Source organism: Alligator mississippiensis, chromosome 6, assembly GCF_030867095.1.
Source record: "Alligator mississippiensis isolate rAllMis1 chromosome 6, rAllMis1, whole genome shotgun sequence".
NCBI lineage: Eukaryota > Metazoa > Chordata > Crocodylia > Alligatoridae > Alligator > Alligator mississippiensis.
Window position 1 is genome coordinate 60,007,566 of NC_081829.1, and position 24,890 is coordinate 60,032,455.

At 40.9% G+C, this 24,890-nt stretch overlaps 1 protein-coding gene across 4 annotated transcripts in view; it reads right to left on the reverse strand.

The window, feature by feature from the left end:
- The window catches only part of P4HA1 (prolyl 4-hydroxylase subunit alpha 1), a 56,513-nt gene that overhangs the window by 16,215 nt on the left and 15,408 nt on the right, over positions 1 to 24,890 (reverse strand). For 2 of the 4 annotated variants that reach the window (XM_059729924.1, XM_006271590.4), the window contains exons 4-9: positions 22,294 to 22,445; positions 17,555 to 17,692; positions 14,794 to 15,033; positions 7,641 to 7,843; positions 6,386 to 6,562; positions 2,815 to 2,885 (exon numbers count right to left, since the gene is read on the reverse strand). In XM_059729924.1, the coding sequence (XP_059585907.1) occupies positions 2,815 to 2,885; positions 6,386 to 6,562; positions 7,641 to 7,843; positions 14,794 to 15,033; positions 17,555 to 17,692; positions 22,294 to 22,445 (981 nt within the window). Of the gene's footprint in view, positions 1 to 2,814; positions 2,886 to 3,933; positions 4,005 to 6,385; positions 6,563 to 7,640; positions 7,844 to 14,793; positions 15,034 to 17,554; positions 17,693 to 22,293; positions 22,446 to 24,890 lie in introns of all 4 variants that reach the window. The other 2 variants (XM_006271587.4, XM_019484306.2) reach the window with 1 other exon arrangement.

Genomic DNA, 24,890 nt, shown 5'->3' on the forward strand with positions numbered 1-24,890 from the left:
TAAAATACCCCCCAAAAATAAGGCATGCAATTTTTGGTTCAGTAGCCATGATTAATCTGGAATCCAAAGCATCTTAGCCTCCCATCAGAGGTGCTCAATTATTTCCTCAATTAGATGGTTTATTGCTGTTTTTGAAGATCATTTCTGTAATCTAATATTTAACAATTCATACTTTCTAATGTAGTTTGGTTTTAATTCTTCCCCTAGATTAAGACATATTTATTCTCTCTCTCTCTCTCTCTCTCGCTACCCACTCTTATTGTTTTTATTATCCAGCCTTACAGAACTGAGTTGCCTCCTTTCTCTTCAAATTGTTAACATGCTATGCAGTTGACACACAGGAATGAAAAAGTAAAGCAATTATTTTTTTAAAAATATCTAGTCTATTCACCCACTAATTCCTCTTCATCAACCTGCAACAGCAATTGCCTCCTCCTACCCTCACTTGTTCTTCCTTGGTAAGTCTTATAGCCCATCACACATTGGAGCAGAGACTAACAAAATTAAACACTAGCTAATTAAATAAATAATTAAAGCCTGATGATTTAAGGTACGACTTAGGCATGTTCCTGAATTCGTAAGTCCCAGGGTGCTCTAGATATGACACCTCCATTGATTCGCCATTCCATTTTGACTTTGCTGAACAGTGTATATGATTTATTTATGTTCCCCTTTCTATCAGATTGTTCCTAACACAAGATAAAGCATGATTAGCTATAAGAGCTTAGAGGAGAAATGCCAATTATAAATGCAAGTATTTAGCCACTTCTCAGCTATTCACCAATCAGCCTGTTTGTGTGAGGAAGGCAAATAAGATTTGGATTCAACTGTATGCACACAGATTTAAAAAAAAATAAAAGTTCTAAAATATTGACTGACAATGTATTAACGCAATACAATTACTTTCTAAATATGGCATTTTGGATTTATCTAAAAAGTACTTAGAAAAAAATTATATTAAGTAAACATATTAAGTAAACAAAAGTACTGACGACATATATGGTGCTGCAGGAGAAACTGAAACAGTCCTTTTCCCAAAAGGTTTACAATACAAAAAGCTCTGAGTCATCTGATTAAAGAACAAAGTAATTCTTTATGTATAAACTTTCAATTTTAAAAAAGCCACGCAGGTCACCAGTACAGGAAACCAAGGGCCCTAACCACATATTCAAATTAAAGCTGGGCAGAAACCAGCTATAGAGTTATTACACATTTTCAAACTAACTTTGTAGCTGGTTGCCTTTTTTAATAGGTGGATAGACATTTTAATGATAATTACATAATGTATGATGTAATGTGTAGCAGGGGCCTAAGGCATCACAATCATGTGGTACACATAACCCAGCACAGCATAACCTTGGTGTAAATCCTCACACAGAAGATAAAGGCAAAGACATGCTGCAGAAGGTAAGAAGAGATTATATACTATATTCTAATAAAGTACACAAAGTACATTAGAAATCTTAATAGGAGCTCTTTGATCTGTTTATAAAATTCCAATGTAAATTAGTAATCCAAGTCACATCTACCAACTTCCAATTATGATTTGGCAAACATCAAGTTTGCTAGAAGAGAGGATCTCTCCACACAGATTAGCTGACCTTGTCACAGAAAGTAATTTTGGAAATTGAAGGCAACATTTCTAAAAACTCTTTCTGCAAAATCCTGGGTTTCTTGTTTAGCTACCAAATCTCCAGCAGTAAGTTCAGGCCAGACATGAATGGTCTTGAGATGCAATGCCAGTCATGCAAAAAAATTCAAAATATAACATGCAACATTATGCAGGAAGCAAAATGTCCTAAAGCATTGTGGCCATGACCAGTTAAGGTTGTTCTTTTTAACAAATATTCCATCTTCTCTACAAATCACTCTTGTAGTTAACATGCTGAAGGTCACTTTATACATTTCCCAAACAAGCTGGACTCTGAATCTCATGCCACAAAGATGCATAAATTGGTGGGGAACAAACATTAGTATTCTTCGTTCAATATGTAAAATGAGCTTTGAACATATAAGAAAATTGTGCATAAATTACCACAACTAGCTACATTACATACTAAGAGTTAGGTTTCTTAAATTTTGTCATTCTTGTTGCCTTCTAGATTTATATAGGTTTTTTGCAGAACACCAAAGCATCCAACTAAAACAAAATTTTTTTGTGGTGCAAAATATTTTAAGTTTTAACAATTTAGATTTTAGGGAGTCAATTAATATTTTCCCCTTTTAAAAAGTGCAATTCAAATGTTGAGCAAAGAGGCAGGACAGAACTTCTGTAATGGCATGCTTCCAATGAACAGTGTCAGATGTTATATTACAGTGAATGAACAATGATTATTTTAGTGCAATCTTAAAACAAAAAAAAAAAAATCAAAGAAAGTTTTAATGCAAATTTTCAAGGTGCCCAACTTATGCTCCTGCTCTGATTCATGACTACAAATCCCAAGCCCATACTTTTAAACACATATAAATAACCTTGCATAATGGCACAAATGTGATAAAGGTAGTCTTCTGTGAATTTTAGAGAAAGTAGGACCCTTTAAATTGCTTTAAGATTTATTTTTTCGCATGTTAGAACGTATTAACCAGGTCATGCAGATAGAAAAGCAGAACTTTTAAGTTTAGCTTACAGAAATAAAATATTTCCATTTAAGCAGCCTTTAGTTATAGGCCAGTTTATCTCTACACAGAAGTATAAGAAAAATATATTTAAAAAGTCCTCTCTTATCCCACATTTACAGCTGGAAGATGAAACAATTCAGCCACACGAGAGATTTTTTAAGGGTTAGAGATACCTTTGTAACACATTCCCCTTACCTCTTAGAGACTCTGTAATGTGCTGTGGTCAGTTTCCCAGTCTCAGGGTCATGTACAGTAGCCCGGCTCAGCTACAAAAAGAGAAAGGACAAGGGCTTACCACCCTAGTAGTTGGCTCTTTTGGTCAAGCCAGAGGTGATTAGAAGGGTTCCGATTGGTCTGGATGGTATGCAATGCTCTTATATCAGCAGCAACATTTAGAAGGGCAACAGTAGCTACAGCTGCCATTTCCAAATTAAGAATTGCGTGGACGAATTTGGTTAGATTGTCCTTTCACTTTTCTTTTCTTTTTTTTAAACTAGAGACTTTCTGCAAACAGTTTATGATGCTGAGTTTCACAGAAAAATCGTCAGTATCCAGAAGTTTAATGTTCTTTCCTCATTTTCGTATAGCTTTTTGCTTCATAAACAAAAACACCTAAGAAAAAACCCTAGCCCTTGTATAGGTTGCTTCTATAATTTCTTTTTTTAAGTGTAAATAATAAAATTTGTTTTCTGAAATTTGGTTCAAATAGAGGAGGACTACAGTTCAAAAACTGAGCTTGGGAAAGTGGAGAGCACTTAGAAGCCTGTTAACATGTTTTCTGCCAAGTCTGAGTCAGCAGGAGGCAAAAAAAAAGCCAGACAAGAAGATTATCTTGGACAACGATATTTTATAATATGATTAATGAACTAATGTTTTTGCGTGCCAATGTAATTGTCAGACACAATAATGCAACTCCATGACAGCTCTTGCAAGTGCAAGGAACCTTCACAAACAGTCTGCCAGAATTTGCAAGACAGGAGATGACAATTTGTTTGTTGCCACTAACAGTGGAGATAGGGAGTAGAGAGACCATTTCTGTTGAGGTTTGTACCTCTGAAAATTGAAGAAACTTCCTTTTTATGTACTTCTATTTGAAAAGGGCACATAAAAAAAGGCAAAAAAACAGAACTTCTAGTTTGAGGAAAAGACTGAAAAACTCAGCAGTAACAGCCTGTTACCATAGCTGTACATCAAAAAAAGAGATGGGTTAGAAAGTGAAACTTCTTTCTATCCCATCTTTTTTTTATTCCCCTGAACAAGCAGAGTACAAGTACTCATGACAGGCCTAGAATGTCCGGTGTAGAAGTCTCTTACCTTTTGCTAATTCTGTAATGTGCCGTCTCCAACACTCCTGTTATGGGGTTTGAAATGGTGGCTCGCCTCAGCTGTGAAGCGAACCAATCAGAATAATTGCATTACAAAGTAAATATTGCATCACATCAATCCGACCATTCAGAATCCTATGGGGGGGGAGGAGAGGGAAGGGGAAGATCCCGCACAAGCCATGCACTTGATCCAGTCATTTTCCAGTGTTGTGTTGTGAAGGACTTGTTGCAAAAAAATTTGAAAAAAGAAAGAGTGGGAGCTTCAAACACTGATAAGTGCTTTCAGAGCCTTGCAAAAGATGAAGTAAATGATTTTTCCTTGAAGCAATACTCCAGAATTCTAGGGAACAAGTATTGTTGTTTGAGTAAAAAAAAAAAAACTTGTAACCTTTTATTTCCTTTATACTCTGAGTGACAGCTGCTGAAATTTGCAAGTCTTCAAAATACATACCGTAAGAGCATTATTTTATTATTAGCTATGTATATTTCACATCCAGAATGCGCTTTAGGGTTGTATACAGTCTGAGTGAAAAAGGAAGATATAGGAAAGATCTACTACCTAAGAGTCTGAAACTCTCATGTATAATAGATGAATTAAACAAAGTTCTGACACTGTTAAAGAAGTTTCTCTCCCAACCTGTTGCAGACAGCAGACATGCTGGCTACACCAGCCAGTGTCTTCTGAAGTGGCTCGCTTATGGGCCCTCAAAAACAAATAAAACAAAACAAATTTTTTGTGCCGACACCATACTATGGCTTCCTTTCTCTCACTGAATCACTGGATTTCTGCAAGCCAACAGTTACTTGCTCCATCTGCTCTACATGCAAATAGTCCATGTTTGTCAGTGTAGAATCACAGTCATATTAATAGCTGCATTGTAACTGACTGGAAAACAATTATGTCAAGAAGTGTAGCTTAAATCCACTAGCAGTTTAGCTCCATCTCTGAATTTTCAGTCATCTTTATAGCAAAAGAAGGATTTCCATCTATTCCACAAAGAACAGGCTTAAGCTACAGTCCAGGGAGGATTTCACCAGTGCTTTCTATAATTGATGACTAAGCTGCTTTGCTGCATCATGATTTACTATGATTTTATATTAAAAGGGGAAAGAAACTTGCACACAAACTGGGATCCAATTCTCAGATGTCTGATAGACGTGATTGATGTGGGAAGCATAAGCAGGAAGAGCCATTTTAGGTGCAAGTTATATAATAATTGTAATCAATTTCATTATAGTGTGGAGCCTTACTTCATGAGCATAGTGTTTGCTGATAAGGAGGCTTACTTTTCAGTTCATGCTGGCTAATCCTAAAGTTAATAGTTAAAGATAACTGTTCTTGATCTACTCATGGGTAACACCCTTCTCTTTCCTTGTTTAAAGGCACCTGGGTGGTCACATTTCTCTTAAGTATTTTTGATGCATTTTCTCATAACATCTATCCTTCCTTTGGTTTGCTTTTCAAGGCAGAATCTATTTAACATAAAGAAAATGTTGAGTAGATGATATTCTGTCTGCAACTTGTCTCCGTTTCTGGCAAGCTGAATAAAAACTGGATTCATTTATGGAGAAACTGAGGGAAAAAAACATTGTGCTACATAAACTGATTTTCTATTAAGCAAACTTACTAATTTTTCATCTCTCCAGATGCTGGAGATGCCCAAGTGACTTCTACTTCTATATCCATGTGGCTAACAGATTGTTATTTGGGTTTTCCTAGATACCTTGAGAACTCAGCCTATCCCTTGTTATTTCACATTTAGAAAACGCTATGTGGAATTCTATTTTTGAAATAGGATTGGTGGACAGAGATGAAGGATGGGAAGTTTGAGGACTATGTTAGTTATGAACCAGTGACTTACACTACTTTCACCCCCAACTGAACTTTAACTTCAAAGTGTAAGACTTTGATGACTGGCTCAAATCTGAGCCCGATGCATTCAAGTCAGTTTCAGATGTCAAATGCAGTACACATTGAGAATCTGGTACCCAGAAGCATGGAATGCTAACTTCAAAATGGCTTCTCCCTTTAAGCTGTCTCTATATCAAAGTAAGTGACAAGTAAGTAGAAGTTAGAGCGAGTGGTGGCATGCTGAGGAAAGCTGTTGACAGTACAAGAAAATTAATACTGTGGATGTTGCAGAGTTCTCCATAATGGCATCCATAACAAATCCTGTCCATCGGAACATTCCAATTCTGCCAAAAAAGGGCTGCCATTGCCTGAATAAAGATTCTAAATGTAAGGCTTTTTAACTTTCCACTGTCACTTTTGAAGGATGTCACTGAAAGCCATGCAGAGAAAAAGCTGTCATGTGTGCATTATTGGTATCCAGAGTTAACTGTGAAAGTACCAAAGTAAGAGGTGGGGTAGCTCAACTCATCCACGCAGAACAAAGATGATATTTAAGCTTCCAAAAGGAATAGAATATGAAGCATGTTACCCTTGGTTTGGCTAGTTCTTTCACAGTTGCAATCTCTTCATCAGATATTATATCAAGGAAACGAACAATCCTAGGTTTGTCCCACTCATCTTCCTGTTTGACAGGGCCCAGGATGTATCTAGGATTCCCATTTCCATCATAATAGCGGCAGAAGAGGCTTTTCTGTCTCTTAGGAGTCTGAAAGGAAGGTGAGGCAGAATAAGATAAACCTGTAACTTTTCCCCGAATGAGATTAATCTGAATAAGCCATAATGGCCTTCAAAGACAAGAAAAGTCTCTGATAGATCAAAAACAATACTCTTTCATTTCCCTTAAGAGTCACTTATGAATTACCAGTTGAAGAGATTCAAAGAGCCATGCTTTCAGCAAATGCAAGTGCTGTTTGCAGACATAATATTGAAAAAAATACAAGGAAAAACCCAAACAGAACAAAGCAAAAACAGTACTTTTACATTACAGTTAAATTATAGCTGTCTTAAGCTGGCCAACAGTCAATGTCATCCAATGCTGTTATGCAACACCCTTACTTGACTCTAATTCATTTACCGGTATCAACACATTTCAAACTGGATTAGTTATCAATGTACTCTGAAAGGGCTACTGCTCTATATTCCAAAGTTCTTTATTTTTCTATTCCATACCCTCCCGTGCATCTGTTCTCTCAGACCCAATGTTCTGTTTCCTTCAGGCCACCATGCATGTTTAAATAATGCTCTGAACACAGATCAGTGCAAGGAGAGGACTAAAAAGGAAAAAGCAGCATTTTTTGCTCAAAGCTGTCCAACTTCTAAGCAAGCAGGGCCACAAGCCACATGGGCTGCACCAGCACAAGCCATGGGTCCCCCTTGGCCCCACACCCCTGGCACCTTGCTATATTGCACATATCTCCCCTCCCTGTTGCATGTGGGCACCTACCTTCAGCTCACTGGTCACAGCTCACCACACTGGATATCCCCTCCCCGAGGCTGTGGACTCCAACAGCAATGTGGGCTGCACTCTAGGGTAGGGTCCAAGGAGCAGAAGCTGGAGGAGGGAAGGGTTGCCTGGAGCCCTGGTGGCTGCTGCAGCCAGAGGGAAGGAGCAGCAGCTGAGTGGGAGCCCAGGGGCCACAGCACAGGCCCTGCTATACTTCATCCTTGCCAGCTGTTCAGTATCTCTTATTACTGAAATATGGGCTACGCTAATATTTCTAAATTAGAGTTGTACAACTGATTTTATAGATTTAAAAAGACACAAAGAAATTATTCCACTTTACCATTCTTACACCCTCCCCACGACACAGCTTTTCATATTTCCTTCTCTCTGGCAGGTAATCTTTGGCCCGCCCCTTTTTCTTAGTCTTTGATTCTACATCAGTCTGGTTATCTGCTTCAGTCGTGGACTTATTTGCTTCTTTTTCTTTTGACATGATATACTCAAAATATTTCAGATTACCATTTGCTCTCTGATGTTCAGGATCTATCAAAGAAAAAAATATAGAAATGTTTACTATTTGTTGGGATCAACCTGAAGGAGTTTACCTATAAAGGCAGACTTTAAGAAAGAAAACTATTCATTCTTGGACAGAACTTAGACAGAGGATGGGTAAGCCAGGGATGTTCAGCACAGGCTTGCAGGCCAAATCCAGCTCGTGGGGCCATGCCATTTGTCCCCTGCAGGGGTCCCCACAGGTCCAAAAATTTGGTGCTGAGCGAGTGGTTTCCTACTGCTGTTCCCCTGCTGCCAAATTTCTGGACCTGTGGGGAGGCCCATGGGCCTGATAGCCAGGGATCCTGGTTTTACCTGTTTAAAAATCACAAATTCTCTGATTAAAAAAACCCCAAATCTGCATGAAATGCCACTCTATTCATTATAGGTATCATTTGAACACAATGCTTTATTGATATATTTACAATTTTAAAGCAGTTTGGAAGCCGACCAGTACCTCAATCACTATAATAAAATAAATTATAAATATCTAAAAATTTTGGTGTTTGATTTTGAGTTATGAAAAAATCAGAGCTCCCCCCTGCCCCCTTTGCTCACCAGGACACTGGTCCAGCTGTGCCTGTCTTCCCCTCCCCCCACTGCTTTGTGGTGCTGACCAGCCCTGATATACTGGTCTTGCCCAGGCCATTGCCCCTTACTCCCCACCCACAGTCCCCCGCCTCCCCTAGTCCTGTCGGAGGGGGCCAGCTGCAAGGGCTAGGAGGACAAGAGACCTGGGTCTGCAGCTCTCTGCCCCACCAGCAGCGCCCGAGCCCTGGCTCCTGCTCATGGGAAATAGTGGTTGCTGCAGCCAGAGTAGAGCACAGAGCCTGGATCCCCCTTCCCCAGGGATGGCACAGCTGGTATGGAGCCTGGGGGGTAGGGCTGGCAGCTGCAAGCCTTAGGTTCCCCACCCTGATGCCCTCCCTCTGGGGCCTCCAGAACTCTGGACTGCCACCCACACTGATGCTGGGCAGGTGGGGGTGCCTCACCATTGTGGTGCGGGGCTCCCAGTGGTGGCACTGAGCTTCCCCACCCCACCTCTGCCCTGCCATGCTGGGTCCTGCCTGCTTCACTGCAGAGACCCTGGGGGAAATCACAGCAGCGTGAGGAGCCCTGAGCCCACAGCCAACCCTGCCTTGTGCAGTAATCTAGGGGGCATGTGCCCCTCATGTCCCCTGCAGAAATACGTGCAGTGGAAAGAAGCCCCCAACCATCCCTCAGACAAACTGCCCACGGCTCCATCCCGCTCATGCCCTGCAGCCACACATTCCCAGCCTGACCTCAGGCCCCAGACCAGCACCCCGCAGCCCCGGCCAACTCCCTCCCTCACTACGAGAGCCTCAATCCCTCTCTACCTGCGGCGAGCTGCGGGAGCTGTCCTCCACGTTGCCTGGCTATTATGTGCATGTGTGCACACACATGCATGCGGTACCCCCTGCCTGTTCTCCCTCCTCCTGCTTCCCCAGTCCCTTGCAAGATGGAACTCTGCTAACCTACAAGGGCAAATCCACCGTTTCCCCGTTTTTTTCTCTTTTAAAGGAGCAAATCCACATTTTAACGTGGCAAACAGAAAACCTGGATCCCTGCCAATTAGGGGTGTGCAAAGTGGGCCATATTCGATCCAGATTTGGCCTGATTTGGGGGACAGTGATTTGATTTGTTGATTCGGATCACTGTCCCAATTCGATATGGCCAAATCTGAATCTGAAGATTTGATTCTGATTCAGAGAATCAGCAGTTCGGCCACAGACACAGCTTTAAATGTTTTTTCTATATACCTTGAGGTACCAGGCGCAGCTTGTGAATGCTGAAATGGTGGGATGGATAGAGCATCCCACAGGAGCACGCTCCCCCCCAAAGTGCTTCTGGGTCCACTTCCAGGTCTGCCACCAAGCACGCTGGGGACCAGCCCCCATGGGACACTCCATATGCCCCACCAGCGTTCATGAGTCACCTGGTACCTTGCAGTATGTAGAAAAAAAAAAAACATATAAAGCTGTGTCTATGTCCAAATCATCAAATCTCTCCGATTCAATTCAGAGAGATTAACAGGTCTCCTGATTCGATTTGGATATTCAGCCACTGAATCGGGCCGAATCTTCGCCAAATCAAATCAGTGACCAAAGCTTTGCACAGCCCTACTTCTGATAGCACCTGGATCCCTACTGATACCACACCAATACACCTTGGCACTCAGAGGTAGCCCAGTTTCAATCCAGGCACACAGGAGCCCTGATCCAGACCTAATTTAGCCTGCAGACTGGTCCCGCACCACTCAGCTGGCCCATGCCAGTAAAAGGTTGAGCACCACTGGCTTAAGCCAGCAGAATCCACAAACTGGAGAAAGGAAAAAATACAATCCAGCACTTACTGAAAAATAAATTCATAGGTGAGAATACCTGGAAGATTACAGAGGGAAATGAGCATGTCATGTGTAAAACACACCACAAGGTTCCACCAGAAAAATCAACAGGGAGAAGGCTGAGACAATAAAGGTGAAAGTTCACCAAGATTTGTCAAACAAACCTGCTAGCTTAGGAACTGGCTGCATAATTCTCCCACTAGCTAAAAAAGGCCCTTATCCACCTTCACAGGCACAGAGAACCAGCAGGTCCTCAAGTACGCCTGTTCTGCCATTGGGACCCTCAGGAGTTTGCACCATGCTTAGTCTGGGACCTCACCTAAGATCAGTTTGCCAGGGGAGTACAAAACTCAAGATGACACAGCTCTTAGGGTCACTGGAACACACAAGCCTCTCCACCACAACAAGGTTATGGTCCAAGGAGAGCATGTTAAAAGAGGTCCCGCGCAGGCCTCTGCCAGGGATGTTAACATCTCTCACAAACCAAGTCCTGTGGCGACAGACAAGTGGTGGTGGGGACAGGAACAGTGATTTCTGGGAGTCCCTAGTCACAAATCTGCATGTAGGTGGTGGTCATGTGATGGTCGTTTTGCACCAAGACCAACATGGTAGCTGCAGCCATGACTGAGCAGTCCTCTTTAGGATCCCCTCTTTTCACCCTCAATAGGGAAGAGGCTAGAAAAGATAGCCTATTTTTTGGGTGTCTCATACCACCTGGCTGAACTGCCGCATCCAGTGGGGTCACTCTACTTGCAGTCAAAACCAACCAAATAAAGTACTGAAGTTTGCCACATGGAATGTCCGCACTCTCATGGAGTCCCCAAACAGTAAGTGTCCTGAAAGAACCACCACAGTAGCTAGGAACTTGCAAGATATGACATCAATATTGTTGCCCCAGGTGAGATCCACTGGGCAGATGAAGGCCAGATGAAAGGAGGAGATGGCTACACCTTTTTTTGGAAAGGTGCATTCACGGGGTTGGGCTTTCCCATCAAGAACAAGATTGTCAGCCAGCTTTCAGAACTCCCTGTGGGCATTAACAAATGCCTTATGACTCTCCACTTCAAGCTCATTAACAACCAATATGCTACGGTCATCAATGCATACACCCCCACACTTGACAATGAAGAAGTCAACAAGGAACAGTTCTACTGTGATCTTGATGCAATCCTGACTGCCACTGCCAAGGAAGACAAGCTCATCCTCACAGGTGACAACGCAAGAGTTGGGCAACACTCTGAACTCTGGAGGGGCACCACTGGGAAAGAGGGGGTAGAGAAATTCACCTCCAATGGTATCCTCCTCCTCAGCAAATGTGTAGAGCATGACTTGCTGATCACAAATCCCATCTTCAGATAGAGTTTCAAATATAAGACCACTTGGAAACATCCACATTTCAATCACTGGCACCTTCTTGACTATATTACTGTTAGAGCCTGTGATTGTACCAACGTCCATATCGCCCAAGTCCTGAGAAGTGCAGATGACTGCTGGACAGATCACTGTTTAGTCAAATCAATCATGGACATGCAACTTGAACCACGATACTGTAAACAACTGAAAGGAATGCAGAAGAGATTTAACATCAAGGTACTCCAAGACCAAGCTAGATGCAAGGCTCTTCAGCAATGCCTTACTGAGAGGTTCTCTGACCTACCTGATGACATCCAAGACATCCAGGCACACTGGGAAGAGGTTACGAACATTATTAACAAGGCATGCATTGAATCAACTGGATACTCCACTTGCTGTCACCAAGATTGGTTTAATGAGAACAATGAGCAAATCCTAGCACTTATCCATCAGAAGACAGTTACACTCTGCAGATGGCAAAATGAACCCTCCAACCAGCAAAAATGAGAGGCTACAGGACATCAAAAACCAATGGTGGCAAGCGAAGGCCATGGAGATCCAGCGTTTTGCTGACCAATATGACATGAGATGCTTCTTTCAAGCAATAAAGGCCATCCACGGGCCACATTCCAATGGCTCAACCCCGCTGCAATCCCAGGCTGGCTCCACCCTTCTCAGGGATAATGTGTATCCATCAAGACACACTGGAAGGAGCACTTCAAGACTCAACTGTGAATTTGAGGTCTCAGTTGCCACCATTGAGTCCATCCTTCAACACCCAGTAACAGAACCTCTTGCTAATCCCCATCCTTCAAGGAAGTCTGGCATGCCATTGCTCAGACCAAGAACAGTAAGGTGCCAGGCCCAGATGACATCCCTGCACAGGTCTTCAAAGCTTGTGGAACAGCACTAGTGCAAATATTTCACTAACTTCTTAGCAAAATATGGGTTAATGAGGAAGTCCCACCTGACTTAAAGAATGCCAACATTGTGACCACATTAAAGAAAAGAGACAAGTCAGTGTGTGGGAACTACTGAGGCACTGCCCTCCTTTCTGATGCCAGGAAGATTCTTACTTGCATCCTTCTGAATTGCCTCCTCCCCCTTGCTGAAGATGTCCTTCCAAAATCCCAGTGTGGCTTTAGACCATCATCTCGGGGTGCCATCAACATGATTTTTGTTGCATGGCAGATCCAGGAGAAGTGTCGAGAGCAACATCAGGAGCTGTTTATGTCATTCATTGGCCTAACCAAGGCCTTTGACACTATCAATCATGAAGTCTTATGGAAAGTACTGGTTAGGTTAGGTTTGGTTGTCCACTGAAGTTCAGTGTGTTTAGGATACTCCATGACTGAATGACTGCCGCAGACCTTTGCAATGGATCAGAGAAAGACCCATTTACCACCCGTACTGGTGCCAAGCAGGGCTGTGTCATTGCCCCAACCCTTTTTTCCCCATCTATCTTGCTGTGATTTTGATTCTCATCCATAACCGCCTTCCTCCTGGAATTGGGGTTCAGTATCAAACGGACGGTCAGCATTTCAACCTATGGCACCTTCATAGCAGAACAAAAGTTACCAAGACTGGCATCACCAACCTTCAGTACTCTGATGGCTTATCTGCACGTACTCTGAGACCAATCTGCAGTCCAACCTTGACCTCTTCTCAGGTGCCTCTCTCCCTTAACATTGGGAAGACCAAGGTGCTCCATCAGCCTCTCAGCACAAGTTGCCCACCTCACCCCACAAATTATTATTGGTGGAGAACCCCTGGAAAACGTTGAGCATTTCCCCATGCCTTGGGAGTCACCTCTCCCAGTCAGCCAGTCAGTCTTGATGCAAAAAAAATAACATAGGACTTGCTGTGCCAGGATATCTTTTGGAAAGCTGTTTCACCATGTCTTTGCTGACTGAGATCTGCAGATGGAAACTAAGATCCTGGTCTACAATGCAGTGGTTATTCCCACGGTCATCTACGAACGTGAGATGTGGGTGACAAATCGAAGCCACCTTAAGCACCTGGATGGTTCCATCAGCATTGCCTCAGGAAGATCCTTTGCATTAGATGGGAAGACCACTGCACCAATGCCACATCCTCTCTGCAGCTAACATAAGGCAAAGATCATGAAACATTAACTTCGCTGGACTGGCCACTGTATGAGGATGGCTGGCACTTGTCTTGCAAAACAAGTTCTCTTTTCTCAACTTAGTCATGGTAAGAGGACCCGCAGAGGACAGAGGAAATGCTACAAGGACACCCTGAAAGCATACCTTAAGAAGGTTGGCATCAACCCTACAAAACTGGGAAGTGCTAGCTGGTAACAAACAGGTCTCAATGGCACTGCATTATACATCAAGCTACAGCCCACTTTGAAGGGAACCGTCTTGCTCAGGAAGCTGAGAAATGGCAGAGGAGGAAGAAAAGCAAACAGCATCCTGGCTAACAGTTGTTGCCTCTCCCAAGGCACCACTTATATCTGTGGAAAAGCTTGCAGAGCACAGATTGGACTCCTCACCACCTTAAAACTCACCAGTAATCCCCTGCCCCCCTCAACAGACATCATCCTCATATCAAAGGATAGCCGATACAAGTGGCATAAATGCTTACATATACTGTTCCATGTCACGTATCTAACATGCTCAGTTTGCAACTGGATATTGGCTCTCCAAAAAAAAACAAAAACACACACACACACACACATTTTTCTCCCTGACTCATGCATCATTAATGAGAAAAACCTGCATTTTGACAGTTTAACGATCTGGTCAATGTGCAAGCAGGAAAAGAATTTGTTTATGAGAGATTAAGATAAATTAACTGGAAAGCCAACAGGAACAAGACAGTAAAACTAATTTAGGCAATAAATAAAGATGGCAACTGAATATAGTGTTCAGACACTATAGTGCTAAGAGTCATCGATACCAAAACAGAAAGAATGCACAAAAGAGCAAACATGAAGCAGGTTGTTATTTGACAGTATTTTAAAATAGAACTACAGGATTATTAGTTATTTCTGATAGCAGCTTGGTTAATTTTTTAATTAAAAATAAAATCATTACATCAAATTAAAACAGCCAATGAACTACTCCATTTTTAAAAGGTACATAATTTGGCTACACAATGCTAAAATGCAAAATAAAATAAATTAAAAAATATGAAAATTAATGAATCTGAGAAATTCCTTTCTAGCTTTATAATCTAGTGCATGCATTTCTTAACTTACCTAATTCAAGAAGCTGCTTGGTCAGCATCATTGCTTTGTCTAGGTCCCCTTGCTGATACACAGCATAACTCAAATAGTCTAGAACAGAGGTTTTTTCAATAGCAGACACCTCTCCATCATCTAGCTGTTTCAGAGCCTGTTCCATCCAGAGCTCTGTATGGTAGTAGTCAGCCTCAGTATATGCTATCCTCCCCAATTCAAAGCAGTCTCCTGCTGTTAAAAAAGACTTGTGCTTCACACCTGGAGAATGCAAGAAATGGACATGACAATATTATGAGTCAATTTACAAAACACACACCTGCAATCAGTTGTCACATTCTTAATCTTCATTATGCATCCATCTTCCATTTGTAATTAACATTCATTGAGTTTGGTAACATTTTCTTTTAGTAGTTACTAGCCATCTTAATTTTTTTTAAGAATGATAGATGACATTAAACATGAGTGAAATTAACCCAAGTATAAGATTTCTTTTCTAATGACTGCAGTTTTAGAAACTTTAAGCAACCAGAGCCTGGAACAGGTTTTCCCATATACAGTTTGTTGTTTCTTTAAAAAGATTATTTGGACACACCTCACTAGTAAAGGACAAGTTAGTGAGGGTGGGAAAGAAACAAGGGTATAAATCAGTAGCTGCACAGCTGCTAAAGATTTTGAGGAAATTCATTTTTAGAAACAGTCTAGAAGGCCTCTCTTTGAAAGCTTTTAATTAAATAAATCTTGGTAAGTAAATTACAGATTGTTACTTTTGCCACTGTAATTTAGAGACCATTAAAAATCTAATTGTATCTTGCAAAAAGTATATTAGAGGCATGAAACAGTGAATAAAGGAAATAATGCAGAGATGACATCTTATCAAGTAAGAGCTTTTACTTTCACACTTACAATTTTGTTCCCAGTTATGTCAGAGTTTTTTATTCTACAGAATATTAACGCTGGCTTGGGTCCAGGGTTGGAACTAATGCCTCAAGGCTGTGTTTTGTCTTGTTAGAGTTTTTCGGGGAAGACAAGCCGCAGGAGACTGACTTAAGTTTGCTGCATTTACACAAACTCTTTCAGGGATGTCAGAATAACAACGCTGTGCCCACAATTTCTTAAGCCGTGCCTTTAATTGGAGCTCTAGTCTTCATAAAGAGGTGAAACCACCTTCAGAGGAACAAGGCGTAACAGAAAGGCTGCTGAAAGCCCACCCCACTTATTCTCTTTCAAAAGGGAACAGCTTTAGGTCTGTTACAATTAAGTTGTATTGGAATGCAGGTCTGATTTGGATGCATCCTACAGGAAACCTCAATAGTTACCATGCACAGATGAGAACAAAATGTAAAGGAGATTTAAACATGCATCACTAAGAAAGGTCATACAATAACCATATAGCAATGATAATTAATAATTGTATGTGCGATCTTGCAGTGAAAATTATGCTGTACAACCAGCCAAAGTAGCTGATCAGTACAAGAGAAAAGCCTGAAATGGAGGAGATCCAAGAGTAGAAAAGTCAGTTGAACTGGAGACAGCAGAAAAAGAAAGAATACACCCAAGACCAAGTTAATAAAAAGACGACCAAGATATTTAGTGTTCTGAGTGGTCTGGGCTCTCTTAGCTCTGGAGGTCAAGAATATGTTAATTTTAGAATAAAAATAGAAATAATCACTGAACAAGACAGGTTTGCTGATGCCACTATCTAAATGCTGTCAAAAATCAGGATTATACAGTTTCTACAATACTTATTTTCAAAACTGACAATAAAATATGGCCAATATTCACTTAAGACAAAAATAAAGTAAAAAAAGTTCCCATCTGTTGATGAACAGTGATTGAACTACAGGGTTTAAAAAAAAATAAAAAAAATCAGTTGTTAAATCTTGCTAGAATAACTGAGACCTGAAAACAAAAGTAAACTTTGGAAGCTATAAGGCACATTTTGCCTCATTTTAAGAGACATTAGAACAGAATGTGCGCTTGGGAAAAATATACATAATTTTCCAGTGATGATTTCCCATATGGAATGATAACACTTTACAAGAGAGAAAACTGGTATAGCTAACATGCTCTCCTTGCATTATATTTCCCAGAGACAAACTGCTTTTTTGCAGACAAAACTGTTAAGTATTATTTAAGCTAGACCTGTACAAGTACAAATGATTTTGTAGGTTTGTCTATCAAACCCAATTTCTTGTTTCTAAAGTTTATACATAATGTGGACTCAGGTAAACCTGTCACAAATCTGTTTAAAGCTCATGACAGGAGTTCCCCACTCTTCCCAATATTCATTCTACTGTGAACTTAAAAATACAGTTTAACAGTGCAACTTATTGATCACAACAGCCACTGGGAAAGAAAAAACAAGAACACAACAACAACAAAAACTGTAAGTGGGGAGAAGAGGGGTGTTTAAACTAAAACTGGCATTTTTTAACTTTACTATTTTTTTTCAAAAGTGATCCAGGGAAGATGTGGTCAAGGCATGCACTGTTTTACCATGTAGCCTTAAAAGGCTGTCCCCCCACCCTCAAGGGAAAATCCTAAAGCTTGTCCTGCTCCAAACACTCTTTGGTATAGGAGGTCAACACCACACTGCTTTACATAATAAGGGACTAGCTGAAGTTTAGGAAACAGGGCTTCCCCCTGCCTCTCTTTGTAACAGCATGCTAGGCACTTAACAGACAAGTGCAAAGGAAACATCCCTCAAAGGGGTGTACAATATAGAGAACATGGAATAATTTAACAATTATTTTTCAGAATTAGTGCAGGTGCCTCTTACCTGGAAGATTTCCCCTTGAAAGGGTGTCTGTATCCAAATTGTATGTGTCCTGGAGTCTTAGGAGAGCTTTGGCAGCACCAGTCTGATCTTCATCATTAGGGAAATACTGGCGCTGGATAGTCATATTGGAGATAAAGCCTTAGGAGAAAAAGAATATGGTGGGGAAAAAGCATCCAAGAGGTCTAGCTATGCTTCAGAGTTTACATTAAAAACAGTTTATACAAATAAAACTGCTTCCTAGTTACTGTAGGAAAGCTAATCCCAAAGCAGAACATTCAAATCAGAAGCTCTTACAAAAAGTGCCCATTTGGGGTACACTGAAGAAACAGTACCCTGTTTGTACAGATCAATAATATGCAAACACATAGCAAATGCCTCCATACATCTGAGTCATTTCAGGAGTGTTCTGACAGGTCAATAAAACAGAATAGTAGGTAAGACCAACCCCGCTGACATTCCAACAAAGGCACACCAACACCAACAAATGAATTCCAACAGTTTCTGTATCTGATGCATTAAGAACCTTCTTCCAGAAGGCTCCTAATGAAGCACTATGGTAATGGTGAGACATACCGGGAACAAAAAAAAGAAAAAGTGCTACTGCGACTATCCACACAGAACTAGCCCTAACAACTGGATGCAGATACGACATCCTCATTATGTAACTTTGCCCATATTTTGCAGAATAAGTTTACTCCAGGGGTGCCAAAGATCTGGCCCAGGGATCCCCATCATTTGCTCCTGGGACTCAAGAGCTGGCCCAAATACAGCACATGGTGCTCACCAGACTGGCACCACATGCAGGTTTCAGGACACATGTTGCATACTCTGGCGACTCTGGGACTCCACTGTGCAAGTAGCATCTGCCCCAGTCAACCTGGGACTGCTCCTGCCATGCCTGCTCTGGGACTCATCACAGATTGTGCCTGGTACAGGACCTGCGCTGCATGTAGCATTCAGCCCAGCTAGCTTGGGGCAGACACTGTGTGAAGCATTGGTCCCAGACTAGCTGAAGCAGGTGTCACATACAGCTTGCATCCTAGAGGAGCCCTGCATGGGCACCATGTGGAGTGCATGTTGGATCCAGCATGCAGGGTGGGAAGCAGGGTGGGGTCTGTGGGCCCAATCTGGCCCATAGAAGTGGAGGGCCCTGTGCCACTCAACCAGCCCTTGGGGCCAGATGAGTTTAGCACCCCAGGTTTACTCCACAATAAGGAGCGGACAGAAAGTCAGTTCTTCCAAACTGGCTGCTCAAAAATCAATGTTATTACAGTGTAGAGCCATTAGATGGCAGAGAAGCCTGTCTGCATTCAGCAAACGGCTACTCCAGACAAAAGTGGCAATAACAATAAGAACAAAACACCAGGTATGGCAAAATAACTTTACAGCAGCGAATGTCATTTCATCTAGAGCAAATGCTAGGCATTGGGTACCCGTTCCACTTTTCCTCTGGAATAAATGTGTCATGTGTTGCACTCACTGATAATGCCCCAAAACAAGTACTGGAGTAGACTTAATCCCTAACTTCACACTGAAAGAGCTGGTTTACTCAGGTGTCAAGTAAAGAAGTTTCATAGCATTATAAGTAATTTTCACATTTCATGTGAATTAAAATCTTAATTGAAACCAGAGAAGGCAGTTTTGAATGCCAGTCTTTCAATTTCTTTTTTTTTTTTTTTTGCTCTCTGTTGCGAAAGGAGAATTTGATACGGACCAGTATTTTACCCTACAGCTAAATTAATGGCATTAATCACCTAGTCCACGCAAGGTTGAAAGAGAAGTAGAACAGATGCAGGGGAAAGAAGGCTGATCTACTGAGACAGGGGTGATGCATAGGGGGTGCTTGCGGGTGTACCTGCACCCCCTGCACGTGGCGGTGCACCCCTGCAAAAAAGGCGCTGCCAACAGCCACCCCACCAGATGCTGGTGCCACCAGTGGCGTCTGCAGGCAGTCCCTGATCATCCCTAGCTGCTGCCAGCAGTGCCTGTGGGTGGTTGCTGACCCGTCGGCGTTCGCCCTCCCCCTGCCAGTGTTCCCTGCTCACCGCCTCTGGGCTCCCGCCACTGCCAGCACAGCCGTGGCTCCCCAGTCGCCAGGGGCACGCACCGTTCATGTACTGAGGTTTAGGTTCTACTTATCATAGAGTAACAGTAAGTGTGCACAGGTACAGGCATCGGAGATTAGCTGATATACATGAAAACCCACCTCTTCCTCCTTAGCAAGCTGTTTGCATGTCTGAATCCTTAGTGACACCATACCCATAGTTCAAAGTCAAACATGGCAATTTAGAAATCCCAGATATCTTAAATTTTCTAAAGTGAACTCAGTAAGAACTTACTAAGAGCTTCAGGCTTTTTAAATCTCTTTGACTTCACTACACTTCTCTTCTTTCCAGTAGCAGCTTCTAAAAAGCTTCTGCTACAGTATGGCAAGCTTCTTTGGGTAGATGTGATATCTTTTAATAGAAGAACTTGAGTAGTTGAAAAAAAAGTTCTTTAAAAGCTTTTGGGGCACCAGCACTCTTCTTCAAGAATAGGGAGTCTCTGCTGTTTTGAGATCTCCAAGGAATGAATGAGGCTAAAAGTGTGACAGGATGCTAGTGAGAATATAAATAGGTGGAAATTAGGAAAACAAAGAGTAGAGATGGGAGGGGTGGAAAACAAGGGGGAAATGAGCCGAAGGTAAGCAAGGGAGACTTTACTGTAGTTGAGATCTCTAAGGTAGAAAAGAGGCAGTCAGTGAATGAGTAAATAGCTGGAAATTAGGAAGACAAAGGGTAGAAAAGGAGGGGAGGGGAGGAAGTAGGGGGGGAAAAGAAAAGTGTAAAAGGTAAGCACAGGCAAGTACCTGTCATAAATCCAATGTCTATATTGAGTCCATGATTTTTTGTATCCAGTAGATTTATGAAGTGGAGTTTGAAAGCTGTTTTGTAACCCAAAACCTCTGCTACAGTATGTGGCATGTTCTCTCCATTCCATATTCTCTGATTCTCAGTTTTCAGCTCCTTCTACCATCCCCCCAGGAAAAATTCAAAGCTATAACTTTGTTTTATTTTTTAATTTATTCTAGATACCCATCCCCCTACTATCTGCTCCATCAAAATTATTTAGCCCAAGGCCCTACTAATTGAAATGTTAAACCTCCCTTCACAACTATTTGCAATATGCTAGGATTTCCTTCAGAAACCATTCTTATACACCTGAAGATTTAGGAAGACAGCCCTGTATGTCATGATGTATGTGATTGGAAGGCTATTTTTGCTTTTCCCCCCTTCACTCCTTTCCCTCTGGTTCCTTCCTGCCAAAAACTTACAGCAAGGATTCTGCAAAAGACTGGCATGTTTCTGAACAAAGGTTTCTACTCATCCTGAGCGCACACTGGATTTTTCAAGTTCAGAAATAAACATTTCTGAAAAATCCAGTTTGTAAAAACGAAAGACTTAGTAGCAGTGGGAGACAGTGGGATGATAAAAAAAGAACCACCGTTCCCCATGGATTTAGAACTGAAGTACTGATCTGATTCTTCGTATCACCGTAGTGTTAGGGTAGCTTGTTGTTTAATGCTTTGAAGTTGCACCTGTTTACAGTATTGTTTATATTTTAGCCTTATTTAATCATTGCTTAAGTTTTGTCCTTATTAATTTTTTGTTTTTTATTATTAGCTGGTTCCGAATTATTTTTGTAGAGCTCATAGGTGCTCATTATGTTATATATTTTCTTTTTATCACTGTGAGAAGTTCTTTAACATAACAGCAACAGCCTTGTTACCAGCTCCAATTAACCGAACTTGGTATTAACCAGCTGAATCAGAGGGATGAAAGAATTGGATATATTAATGAAAGGTGATAAGGGACACCCATGGACAATGCCGAAAGTAAGACACCGGCCAAGTTAAGAGGCATGCTTGTAATGGGTCTGTTAGACAAAGAAATATGCTGACAGGATAAAAGATGAACAGTATGCTAACTTCAGAGAGACCAATCCAAACGTGAAGAGTCAAAGGAGTGAAACTGAAGAACAACTTAAGAAGAGGGAGCAAGAAAGTTTGTCATTGTCATAAATCCAGCCTTCAACACCTGTCTGAACCATTTCAGCCCACAACGTACCATTTGCTTCCAGGAACTGAATGGCTGTCTTTTCTGTTAAGCAAAGTAACATCTGGGATTGGGTGAGATTATTGTACTGAGTATTTTTCTCTCTCTGAATATAAAAACTGCTAAGATAATACTTGTTGTATTAATAAAGTTAGACTTTGATTTTAGGACACTGAGTTGTCCAAGCTGTTGGATTTTAAGACAATGAGTTGTCTTCATTCATATTTCACGTTCCATTTAAGGGTTAATTGTGCTTTAACGATCCCTAAGCGCTATCTGGTGGACAGTGGTGCTAACAGTAGTTTTGTTGCTGAACTTCCAATCCACTACCTTTCTGTAAAGACCAGAGCGCAAGATTGGTTAGGTTATTTACCAGTGTATCACCATTTTGCTAACAAGAGGATATGAGCTTTAGAAATATCCGCATGCAGACAGAGACATCTTGCAGAGAGGTGCACAAGTCCGATTCCAATTATGAAACTGGAAAGATATAAATGAAAATACTAACAAAATGTTTGACTCTTATTTGTATTTTGAATATGGAAACAGAAGCTCCTCAGCCTCTCCAACCTGTATTTTTGGTTAACACTGGAATGCTAGTGCAAGACACAGTAATATTGAAAAATGAAAATTGCCAAGACTTACCATCTGACATGTCTTTCAAGACCAGGTTCTCCAGCTCAGCCCACTCAGTGTTGAGTCGCTTCATTAACTTGAATGCATTTACAGGATGCCCCAAAAATCCTTCTGGGTCTTTTGTAGCTGTGTCAGTTAGCTGATCTAACTTCTCTGCCCATCTGTAGAAAAAAATAACATTGAATAAAGCTCTAAGAGACTCTGTGCCTTGTAAAACTGCTATCGAGCAAACAGACTCTTTTGGCTGATGTAGCTTCCAATACAATGTGTATTCTTTTACTTTATATGCAAAGAAAAATAATGCCACCTCTTTCACCAATCCTACAGCTGTGATAAGTAGTTGCTCTCACTACCTTGCAATAAAGAAGCTCTATGCACCAATAAAATATATCAGCTGATACACAGTATATCATAGGTAGGAAGCATATAGTTACTTTATGAAGTTTCACGAAGATCAGTTAAATACAATTTTTTTAACCTAAGTTTTGGTAAACCCAGTATACTTCAATATAATTTGTACCTTAAAAGTTACTTTCAATATACTATCTGACCCAAACGTATTTTTAAAGGAGAAAGTTAATAACCCTAAGATAAAAATTAGTTCCTAAAAGTGCTCAAGGCTGGTCCATGGATTCCACATATTGTAAAACTGTATTTCGTAATTTAACCTCTCATGCGGAGCAATTCTTAAAGTTTCAAATAAAGCCTCTCAAACCCACTGAATACCAATACAGAATTGTATTCCTGAATCTGCAGCAGCCTGAAAAATTACTTTTCAAAAGCATGAATAATCCTTATTAATCTTAACTGAGGGCTCACTCAAACTTAATTATAAACACTCCTGAGAGCTTTATCTGCTGCTTGTTAATGTGGCTGTTCCAGTATTCAAGGCATCTTTCATGTCTTCAGTTTTACTAGAAACCTCAACTGCCTCTTGCCAATGTGCAAGCCTCCATACATGCTTAATAAAGCAAAACAAAACACAGCAACCTTCTGAAAAGGGAATGTTGACAGGCAGAGTAAAACTAATGGAATGTGAAAAAAGCCAAAAGGGATATCATTAAGAAAATCTAACATTTAAGATATTTTAACCTTTACATAAAAGCCATCACACAAGCAAGCAAGAGACCCTGTAAAAACTGAAATCCAGCCTGCTCCAGAATAAATGAGGCCTTGCTAAGCATGTGCCCAAACACAAGTTGCCTGCTTTTCCCACATTAAGTAAGTATGTTATGGCAGTTAAATATACAGCAAAGCAGTTTTTTATTATGCATACTTCATTCCTCTGCTGAAGCCATTAGGCGTCTTCTCTTTGCCCACAAAGGCCCTTGGACTGTCAAAAACAGAAAAATGGATGTGGCTCCTTCTAAGTATTAGTGCAGCTGAGGTTACTAGCAAATATTATGCTCCTTACAAAGGTTGAAAATACTGAAGTCTCACTTCTAGCTCCTACTAAAAAAAGTACTTTATACTAGGATTTCATTGACTCTATAGCACTCTTACCATAATGAGACACCTGTAAAGGAGTCATGAGAGAAGTTCATGAAAAACGTAACTAGTTAAAGTTAAAAGTTAGCAGTCTTTAAAATTAACTTGAGTTGTTAAAAGTTAAATATTTCCACTTTCAACTAGTGAAAAGGTAAGTTAAAAAGAGAGTAACTAGTTAAACGTTAAGTTGATTCGTGAAAAATGCGTGAAACATGGTGAATTGCCTTTTAGCATCATTTTAAATTTTCAAATGCAACGAGTGGGTTTCTTTTCCATAAGCCGACAGAAGCATGCCAATTTATTCGGAACTCACCCTGCTTTATTTGGAAACAATGTTGTACTTGGCATACAGTTTTCAGAATAACAATTTACAAATACCTATGTAATGTTAGATACTTCTCACCCTCTCCATGTGAAGTACTTTGTAAAAGTCAATGCATCATATAGGTATACCAGAATAACAGAAAGGAGATATTCATAGCCAGGTAACAAATGAAAGCCGTTTCCATGGAAAACCTCTGTTGTTACAATTTTTATTGCTAAAAAGGTAACAAGAGGGTGTGAAATAATGCAAGTGCCTGAAAATCAAAATTAGACTGAAATGAGAAAAATCAATTTAAATGAGAAAAAGATGTTTAAATGTTTAGTTGCATAGCAGAAACTGTTTAAACATGCTTATTGAACTTCAGCAAAAGCTGCATTTCAAAATTTACATCTGACAACTTTCCTCTTCTGTTTTGCAAAACTAAGTCCCCACTACTGAACAATTGCTCTACATGGGCAGATGGGGGAATGCTTGTGTTATAACGAATGAATAGTTTTTTCATGGTAGGTGAAATCTCAGGTAAGTTTCTCACAGATGAGAAGTAATGCTCAACTTCTTGGGCCCTGGGCTGCTGGTTCTGATCTTCATTACAATTAAAAAAGTCATCATTTGCTTCACCCTCACTACTTGCTCCCACTATTACTGGGATCAATGTCTCTGCTTGCTTGTGCTTGTTCCCTCTCCTGCAGCCAACTGGCTGCTCTCTTGACTTCTGCAAATGCACAGAAAATCCCAGCATGAACTAAGGAACTTTGGGACTTGTAGTTCTTAAGAGACCATAACTCGTAGGAAG